Source organism: Acipenser ruthenus, chromosome 44 (assembly GCF_902713425.1).
Source record: "Acipenser ruthenus chromosome 44, fAciRut3.2 maternal haplotype, whole genome shotgun sequence".
Lineage (NCBI taxonomy): Eukaryota > Metazoa > Chordata > Actinopteri > Acipenseriformes > Acipenseridae > Acipenser > Acipenser ruthenus.
In genome coordinates, this window is record NC_081232.1 from 417,248 (window position 1) to 427,500 (window position 10,253).

The following is a 10,253-nucleotide window of genomic DNA, read 5'->3' on the forward strand; positions in this document are numbered from 1 at the left end:
GTGTAACTGTATAATTGACCCTCCATCAAAGGCTATGAACGATTCAGCCAGTGCCTTGGTCAGTGTAATTATCACATTACACTCTTGAGCTCTAAAACCGTCTCTGCTTGACTTTGTATCTTTTACCTGGTCCATATAAAAGAAGTACAGCAGGTTTTTAAACTTGTATCAGCTGAACATGTATATCGAATACACTAGCTTTCAGAATCACGACATTCATTTCTCTTCAAGCGAGAAGTGGAACCTGAGGTAAAGAGAGTTGTTCGTTTTTGATTTCCTGAACTGTCTTTTAGTTTATGCACCTCACCCTTGTGGTCTTGAAAAGCTACTCTATCTATACACTCATTCAGCATGATGCTATTAAAAGGGATCCCCTCAAACCCTCTGCTGTATTTATATTCACTAGCAGCAGTACATTCAGACAGCTTCCTGATTCGGAGGTGCATCACATGGTGTCAGTGCTTGACAGCACTGTATATCTGGCATTGGTGAATAGCAAGAGGAAATCGAGAATGCAGACTTCATGAATAAGTGAGAGAAACAGACTTTATTGGCATTTAAAAGAAATACATTCATAAGATTCTGATTTGCAAAACACCAACAAAAAACTAGAGCAATGCATAAATGATTAGCATAACGACTGCAAAAACTAAGCTTAAAAACTAAGGTTAAAATAAGACATTCAGCGCAGTATAAGATATAGTATTCCAGCACAAGCAGACAAGTCAGCACTGTGCAGGTCCACTATGTGGCGTAAGCAGCACAAATAAGGTTCATCCGGAGTTGTTGTTAAAGTTACATTCATTTGAAGGGTATCAGCATCGTGTCTCTGATTCTACCAGTACCATAATATACAGTGTATGGACTGCAGATTATATACAAATCACATACACAAGACTGAACTCTGCAACAGATTAGTCAGCATTTCAGTGTACAGATGTGCTGAGACCACTGTAGACTAATACCAAAGTCAAACAGAACTCGCACTTACAAACTACTGCAGTACCTTCAGTTCAATGAAGCCTAACTTCAATCTTGCTTTGATGACCTCGCTGGGTTCTGCATTTAAATCACGGGAATAATAAACTAAAACAAACTGGACCAGTGTTTCCATCATCCACTCCCATTCCCCAGACTGGAGCGTTACACACCATAAAGGAGTGCAATACTTCAAATAAAGAAAAGGCTGTGTTCTGAGTATGATGCTCGTCTGTGTGCTTTGTAATAAGAGAACACATTGTGTGCTGGGTGTATCTCTTGTATTTGCACTGTTTCTCTTTGCAGTTGTCTTGTCCGAATGGTTTGTACAATAAGAGACCCCCCAAACACACACACCATGTCTTAACAGCATCACTCCCTCTCTGTTTCCTCAAGGCTTGCAGACTCATTGTAGAGATCATCATAGACAGTATCTTCAGGGGCGGGGGGTTCTGCAGTGGGTAGAACAGCCAGGGCATTCTCCGAACCTGCTAGAGACAGTGTCATGGAATTATTTATGCACCTTTATTAATCAGGAGAGCCCAGTTGAGATGAAAAGCTCTTTCCCAATGCTTAGTGTAACGTGCGAACATCATCAGGATGCTCAGAAGCTGAAAACGCTGAGAGTCCAAAGAGTATGAAATCCTATTAGTAATTATAGACTGAATAGGTGTCAGAACTTATTATCAGTACTCTGTTGTTAAGTGTTATTTTGTACTTGTGATACAGCAGTGTGAAAATGTGTTAGAACATCCCAGTGCTTCTGTAGTTTTGATTTGTTGTGCATATGAAATGAAACCACTGGAAATGAAAATCTTGAAAATGGGCAAAATAGGCAAGTTAGCGATTGTTTAATTTAAATTGATGACTTTAATAGGCCACACCTGCAATTCATTTCAGATAGCAAGTGAAAAGGAACACACAGCCGCAGATGATAAAATGGATGAGACTTTTTAGAAGTTGTTTAAGATGCCTAATTAATCACAAAGCGGTCTAACATTTTCACACGAGTGCCTATTGCTTCTATATTCTCATCCCCAGAGGTTTCCATGCAGGTTGGTATTTAAAGGACATACATGACAGATCTGGAAGTGTTCTAGTAAAGCTACACACTGGTGTATATTGCCATTGTTAAAAATAAAGGATTTAGGAGTGAGAAACCTACAGAAAAGTAGTGTGGCTATGTTTGTTTCTAAGTGGATATTGGTGGAAGTAGGGAAGTTTGATAGTGAAGTATGTGTAAACTTGGTGCATTACTTGCAACAGTTAAATGTGTAGATTTCATATTGACAATAGCTGTCTAATCAGATTGCAAGGAAGTCTATGCTGCATGTCTGTGGGTCGGATTAGCTCAGCGTGTCTCTCACCTGCCATTGAGTTCCCATCACTGTACCCTACATCATCATATGGCAGGTTACCAGAAGGCAGGCTGCCTGCAAAGAGACATCAATGATACCTGGATTAGCAGAATGTCTGGACAGAAGTGGTGTGCAGGATTGAGATACACAAACATGCAGGGAGGCTCAAATGGAATTTAGAAAATGGATCAGAGATTTCCTTTAACCTGATTGGTCAATATGAGGTCCCTAATCTCTGGTAAATGACTTTGAATGTCATCATTTAAAGCATATTTCATCTCTGTTCCAATTCAATCCACCAGGAAATATGTCTCTGGGTTGAATGGTAAGTTTTAGAAATCAAAGAACTAGATGCAGACTGATTACTTTCAGCATAACATAATAATAACACAGGCACTGTGCTCTCTTCTGTAACAAAGCCAGGAGGATTGGAATACACTTTATGAAGACACACTGTGAACAAGTTACTGAACAAACAGCACAATCAGCATTAACACGCACAGAAGTCAATGTACCACGAGATTGTTTGATTCTGTCTTTTTCATTTTTACAAAATGAAGGTGGAGTTTTCAAACATCGCCTGCTTGAATTGTATATATATTCCTCCTGACTTACCTGCAGCGAGGCTTCCTGCTGTATCGTCCACATCATCATAGGGCAGATCATCATCCGCAAGGAAACTCCCTGGAAAGAAGAGGGATTGGTTCAGCCGCATCCACAACAGCAAATCAGAACAAGAAAAGACTGGGAACTAGAAAAGGCCATTCAGCTCATCAAGGCTCGTCCCATGTTAGCACACCATTCTCATTTAAAAGGACAAAATCTAGTCTTTAAGTGTTTTAGATCATACTAAATAAACATCCAGGATGAAATCCCTTAACATTTCTCACTGTAACCAAAGGTTTTTAAATAAACAGTTCAATTCAATGACAAACATTATACAAATACAATGATTCAGTGATTGCCAGGGGTGGGTAACAGCATGTTTCAATCCGACTGTTTGAATGGAGTTCCCTCTTGTGAATGTAGAAATGCAGTCCTGTCCATACCTGACAGGTTATCACTTGAGCCTAACATCCCCCTCTCCACCTCCGTACTCACCACTCCCGTGGGAGCTGTAGATTCCCTGCCTGGCCAGTTTGTACTCAATCTCCTCATAGAGTGGCTCATTGAAGTGGGAAGCAGCAAGATTCATCTCAGCAATCCCTAGAGTATGCAACGAGAAGTTCATTACAAGAGAGATGCATGGCTTTCTTTCTTTCACCAGTAGCATTAGTAAATCACACGTCTTCCATCTTAAGCTTAAAAATAATTAGCTCCTCTGCAACTTAGGGAATGTGTTCTTCTCTCTTCCTGCATAGAACCTAGTCTCCCATGGGGAGGGGTATTTGTGTTAAATGAGTCTCATTTAATTTAACAGAGCTTTCAGTAACCTCTCTATTGTGGGAGAGAGCAGTGGTATGTTTTAAATTAAACACACACAGCACATGAAGTAGACACACATTCCTTCTCGTCCAAACCCCTTTAGAATCCTGCAGGGATGTTCTGTGCACGGGGTGACATCTGTACTTGCATGCAGTTCTATAACATCTTGAATACCTCTCCTCAGCAGCCTGTTCTTCACTAGCTGTCCTCCAAAGAGGATGAAGACCACAAACAGCAGAGCTCCCAGTATGATGCAGGCAACCACTGGAAAGGACTGGTCACTCGGAGGAATCTGCCTGGGCTTGGGGGGACCTGATTGAGAGGGGGAGTAAGCAGGTAAAGGCTTTGTCCTAATGTAGGAGGTTCTCTCTCACTGCATAGGGAGCACACAAAGTCACTTGCTATGTGTGCTTTCTGCTGTGTAAAAAACAACAACACATATTTTCAGTAATAAGCACATACATCTCACGTGATTGCTGTTTACACTCTTACTGTAAATGAATATTAAGAATTCCATCTGGGTAACTAATTAGAAACCACTGAGTGTGTGCTCAGATTCCCATCTCTTGCTGCTCTCCAGCTCACCAGCAGTTGCTGAATCAAGAAAATGCAGCGACACATTACCTGAATCCCCTGCACAGATAACCCCTGCATCCTCCTTGTGTTTGCAGTCGCTGTGTCCCAGAAGAGAGTGCCGGCAGTCCCATAGATGGAGCTCGCTGCCCCTACAGTTCACCTCGTCCAGCCAGATGGTGCCAACCCCTTCTCCAAACTCAGCCTCTGCCACTGGACTCACCGCTGCCCCACAGCCCAGCTGCCTGCACACAACCTGGGCATCCTTCAGGTCCCAGGAGTCATCGCAGACTGTCCCCCAGGAGCCCCCGTACTGCAGCTCCACCCGTCCAGAGCAGCGACTGGAGCCTCCAGCCAGCCGCAGTGCTGCTGGCTCTGCAATGCAACAGGGAAACTGCAGTGTACTGATATAGAAACACTGATATACTGTCAGTGAAACTGTGGTGTACTGATATAGAAACACTGATATACTGTCAGTGAAAGTGTAGAGTACTGATATGCTTGCGTTTCAAAGTCTTTTCAGCTCAGGATGGCTGTAATTGAAGATTTCTGACACTGTGAACTTACCAAAGCAGAGCTCTTGGGTGGGGTCTTCGGTACAAGTTTTTGAGCTGTTGGTTGTAGTTTTTTCCCGTTTACCTGTTCAAAACAAAGAACAATCGTGCACATTCTTTGAGATCATTCTGCGGAAAATATTTGTAAAATGCAATACTTCCTTATTGGAAGATGGACATTTAAAGTTAGGAGAATCTTCATCATGTCAGAGTTACAGTTCAATGCGCATCTATAGATTGTGTGCAACAGGGACAGCAATAAGACTCCTATTGCATAGCAGTTTCACCCGTTCCAGGTTTTACTATGAGTTTGGTTAGCCCCAGTGTATAGGTAACAACCTCAGGCATGTCTGTCTAGTAAAACCAGGAATGGATCAAACTGCTATGACATGGGAGCCTTATTGCTATCCCTGCTGCAATCATCTGCACTATAAAAAGGATGTCTTTTAAATGGACAGAAGGAAGACTTTACCTGAGCAAACAATGTCCACCACATCCCCGTCCTCACAGTCCTCCGGCCCCCAAGGCGATGAAGAACACTGCCACAGTGAGGTGTCGTGCTTTTTGCATTGAATATTATCAAGCCATTTGAGACCAGGGCTCTTTTCAGACCGAGTTTTAATAGATCCGCTCTCTCCGCAGTTCAGCTGGAGACACATGACTGTAGCAGTGATCCCTTTCATCCCATTGCCGCAGACAATACCCCAGGTTCCGTTGTAAAAAACCTCTGGTCGTCCAGCACAGTCGAACTCAGGACTAACCAGTCTAAGCTGCTTGAACCCTGTTGAGAAACAACGGAGAAATGTCAGCCTGACAATGCGTACTGCAGACTCAAATGAATCTATCACATGAATGAATAGGTTTGAACAGCTTCACTTGATAGATAACATAGTTTCCAAAAAAGGCACATGCCCCATAGAAAAAGCATACCTAATTATGCAAAAACTGGAAATAAATTAAATCTGGGCAGAGGTTAAATATATGAAAACATAATATGTTTTCTAGTTGCACAGTTGCCCCCTTTGGCAATCAGTGATTTTGGAGCCCTGAACACAGCCCTGCTCAGTCCACACTGGTTAAGCTGTAGTGAGAGTGTGTTACTGCAGCCCTGAACACAGCCCTGCTCAGTCCACACTGGTTAAGCTGTAGTGATAGTTTGTTACTGCAGCCCTGTACCTGAACACATGACCCCCGCATCCTCCTTGTGTTGGCAGTCGTGCTGCCCCCACCCTCCCGAGGCACACTCCCACAGAGCTGATTCGTTTCCCTGACAGCGCAGCTCGTCCAGCCAGATGGGTCCGGTTCCCTGTCCGAAGGAGGCTGTGGCATTGAGGGCCGCCCCGCACTGGAGCTGCTTGCACACCACCTCCGCGTCTGCCAGGTCCCAGGAGTCATCGCAGACCGTCCCCCAGGAGCCGCTGTGATAAACCTCCACCCTCCCAGCACAGTCACCTCCTCCCCCAACCAGCCTGAGAGCCATGTGATCTGGAGGAGAAGAATCAGAGCCAGGCATCTAGAATCAGACTCAGGCATCTAGAATCACTGTCAGGCATCTAGAATCAGAGTCAAGCATCTAAAATCAGTTCAATGCAGCACAGTAATACAGTCTCAGAGCTATGTGAGTGACTATTGGAATTTGTTGAGCCATTCATCTCGTTTGTTGGTCTCTTGGTACTGTATGTGAAGGGAGGGGTCAGATAAGTGAGCGCTGACTATGTGAGTGAGTTTAAACTAAGACTTGAAGTACCATGAAGTGGCATTAAAATGCTAAACTTCACAAGAGCCCTAAAGCACAACCAATGTGAAATGAAAACAGCAAGTCAAAACGGATTCAGTACATATGCAATGTTATTCACCCTCTATGCTGTGCTGTGTTGTACTCACCAGAGCAGAGCACGGCCACACTGTTACTGGTGTTGCAGGGGATTGGCTGTGGATGGCTGCAGTTCCTCAGGTGGGTCTCGTTCCCGCTGCAGAGGATACCTGTGAGACACACGCCACTGTGATCCCTCCCGTATCGAGAGGCGTTAGAGGCTGAGATCACAGAGCCGCAGCCCAGCTCTCTGCACACCACCGAGGCCTCTGTGCTGCTCCAGGAGTCGAGGAGAACTCTCCCCCACGTCCTGTTGTAGTAAACTTCCACCCGGCCTTCACAGTGCCCTGATCCACCAAGCAGCCTGACTGCACCAGCATGAGCTGGAGCAAGGAACCAGAGATACAATCACACAGTGTGGAGCTGATACATGAACTGGGCAGGTAAAATAATCACACAGTGTGGAGCTGATACATGAACTGGGCAGGTATAATAATCACACAATGTGGAGCTGATATATTAACTGGGCAGGTACAATAATCATACAATGTAAAGCTAGTACATACCTGATCAGATACAAGGATACAAGAATATTTTATTTTATTTTTAAAATGTCTAAGTCCTATTAAAATTCAAAGATTTTAGGGGCATATTGTTTAAGCAGTGACTAGTTTTATGTGAGAATAAAATACAAGAATGTCTCTCTCTCTCTCTCTCTCTCTCTCTCTCTCTCTCTATATATATATATATATATATATATATATGTAGTTATTTTTATTTATTTTGTATGCATCTACAAAAAAACATGCTGATTACAGAGGTAGATTATTTTTTTTTCAGGGCATCTAAAGGAGAGCACTGGTTCCATGTAAAGGGTTATAAAGGAATGCATTCAATTGTAATCTTTGCTAAAGCAATGACTACGACTGACCTTCACAGATAACTCCTGCATCACTACGATCAGCGCATGTACTGCGTCCCTGCGTAGAGATGGGACACTTCCATAACTCAGTCTCGGTGCCTTCACAGTCAAATATATCGGTCAGTACAGGACCACTGCCTTCCCCAAACTGGCCCTGTCCTGGGGCAGTAACAGCGTACCCACAATCCAGCTGCTGGCAGAGAACTGTGGCGTCCCTCAAGTCCCAGTTCTGATCGCAGACTGTGCCCCATTGGCTGTCGTACTTCAGCTCCACTCGACCAGAACACCGGTCACTGCCATTGACCAGCCTGGCCTCAGTGTATCCTGCATGCAGGACAGGGGTATGAACGGGGTACAGTTGTACAAGTAGAAGTTCATTTCATTGTATAAGAGATGTGATGTTGTGATGTTTGGGTGAGAAGATGGGTTCTGGATGATCAAACTTGTCCTCAGGTTAGAGTGTTGTTGTTAGTTTAACTTGATGTACTGGAATTTCCACACTGATTGATTTGTGTCTCATATGAGATGTATAATATTATTTTCATGTGTATCAATGGAAATCCCAACATCCATTAAATCAATATATGCTTATTTTAGTTTGTATGGCACACAAGTGTGCCATACAAACTAAAATAAGCATATATTATTTTTCTAACAGTTAATATATTACTATGGGAGCTAATAGTACCATGCATGTAAATTATATTGCCAGACTGAGTATGTTCCATCAGCATGCTAGGTTATGCTTTAAAACGAAGTTATGTGCAAATGTATTAGAACACATCACTTTGTGTGAAATGGAAATAAATAGTTGAGGCACTTGCATGCCTATGAAGCACACTAACAAGAATGTTTAAAAAGCGCCTACCAGAACAGACGATGCTCACGTCGTCTGCATGTGTGCAGTTTTGCTGCTCAGTCTCTGTGGTTTGGCAATAGACTAGGTATGTTTCATTGCCCTGGCACAGGATCTCGTTTGTCCATATCGGGGTTGTACTGTCTCCAGGGTCAGCTCCAGACAACACAGCTTTGGAAATGCCACACTCCAGTTCTCTACAGACAACATCTGCAACTCTGGAGTCAAAAGACTTGGAACACACTGTGCCGTAGACTCCACCCCGGCTCACTTCCAAACGGCCTTGGCATGGTGCACCAATTATCTTAGCTGTTTTCTCTGGTGAAATACATGGAGGTCATCAAGCTGTGCAGCATTTTTAAGCTGCTTGTATTGGTTTACTATTGCTGGGACATTCCCCATATGTCAATGGCAGTATGGAGCCTTTCACAAAGCTTTAACTCAAAACAGTCTGTTTTGATGAATTCAATAAAATGTTAGGTACTGGTAAATAAGCCAACAACATTATATTGAACATGATACTTATCAACAGCAAACTCATTACTATGTTTCCTGTGTTGAACAGAAACAGAAATGATATATTCAAAATATACAACTCCCCTCTAGAAACATTATTGTTTTATATGCAATATTAACAAGGCAATGTATGCTTCACATATTTACTAATGCATTGCATCTGATGCTTTTTGAAATGTGCAACTTCCTCACTCCACCCTCTTCTTTCCCTTGAGGGTATCTCCCTCTGAATCAATACAAGTGTAGAGCACCACACACTGTATCAACATGCAAAAGCACATTTGAACGTGGTTTGTTGCATGTCAAAAATAGTGTCACATGGAGAAGGATTAAAGCATGCATTTACCTGTTTAAAAATGTACAATACAGACACTGATTTCCAGGTTGGGTGCACAGGGGAGGAATTATTTTTCGAGTTGTCCCTGCGATATGATGTCATGAATGATATGGAACGCTGTTTATCAAGCCACAATGTACGGGAACACCTCTCCTGGGGTCCATGCAATATCAGAATTAAATGTATTGCCATTCTTTGATTATATATTGCTTTTCTGTGTAAAGAAGTTATGATCTGAATTGCTATAATAGTTTTGTCATTTGTTTTGAATGGTCAGGGTTGTGTTGCTGTATGCTCACTGTCAGGTCCAGGTGTCACACTGTGATCAGAAATCATTTATTTTCATGTGATGGTTCATTATCAGCTCTGTCACTTACCATGCTTTCTTTCACTGTTCATTAGTACACGTACCAGCTTTTAGCATGGGTCGCTATCTTAAACACAATAAGGATATTCAATGCATTCTAGGGTTAAAACCCTTGATTATCATATTAAAATGTGATTCGTTTGAGAGTATATTGTACAATGTATAAACTATTCTTACCATTGCATTTGACTCGGACATCTTTTTTGTGGGTGCAGGCTTTTAAAGCTTCTGTGTCAGATTTACAATCGAGGAAATTAGTCTCTGTTCCCTTGCACTGAACCCCACCCAGCAAGATAGGTCCAGAACTGGCTGGAAAATAGGAAGCTGAATCATAAGGTCCACAGCTCAGTTGTTTACAAATAACATCGCCATTTGCTGTGTACCACTTATCGGCACAAAGAGTCCCCCACTGCCCGTTCTTAAAGACCTCCACTCTTCCATCACAGCGGTTGTCTTTATCCACCAGCTTCAAGTTGTTTTCACCTTTAAAGAGAATGAAGTAATCAGGGATTGTGCAGCCACACTATAGCATTTCAACACGTACGTCACCTTTC

The 10,253-nt window shown here is 42.8% G+C and overlaps 1 protein-coding gene across 1 annotated transcript in view; it reads right to left on the bottom strand.

Annotated features, from left to right (window-relative positions):
• Positions 1-528: 528 nt before the first annotated feature.
• LOC117967156 (antigen WC1.1-like) overlaps positions 529-10,253 on the bottom strand; it is a 12,225-nt gene continuing 2,500 nt past the window's right edge. The window contains exons 2-14 of the mRNA XM_059012223.1: positions 9,877-10,182; positions 8,492-8,797; positions 7,633-7,947; positions 6,773-7,084; positions 6,065-6,373; positions 5,361-5,669; positions 4,902-4,973; positions 4,386-4,709; positions 3,936-4,073; positions 3,438-3,542; positions 2,952-3,020; positions 2,346-2,411; positions 529-1,466 (exon numbers count right to left, since the gene is read on the bottom strand). Of these exons, the coding sequence (XP_058868206.1) occupies positions 1,351-1,466; positions 2,346-2,411; positions 2,952-3,020; positions 3,438-3,542; positions 3,936-4,073; positions 4,386-4,709; positions 4,902-4,973; positions 5,361-5,669; positions 6,065-6,373; positions 6,773-7,084; positions 7,633-7,947; positions 8,492-8,797; positions 9,877-10,182 (2,747 nt within the window). The 3' untranslated portion in view covers positions 529-1,350. The remainder of the gene's footprint in view (positions 1,467-2,345; positions 2,412-2,951; positions 3,021-3,437; positions 3,543-3,935; positions 4,074-4,385; positions 4,710-4,901; positions 4,974-5,360; positions 5,670-6,064; positions 6,374-6,772; positions 7,085-7,632; positions 7,948-8,491; positions 8,798-9,876; positions 10,183-10,253) is intronic.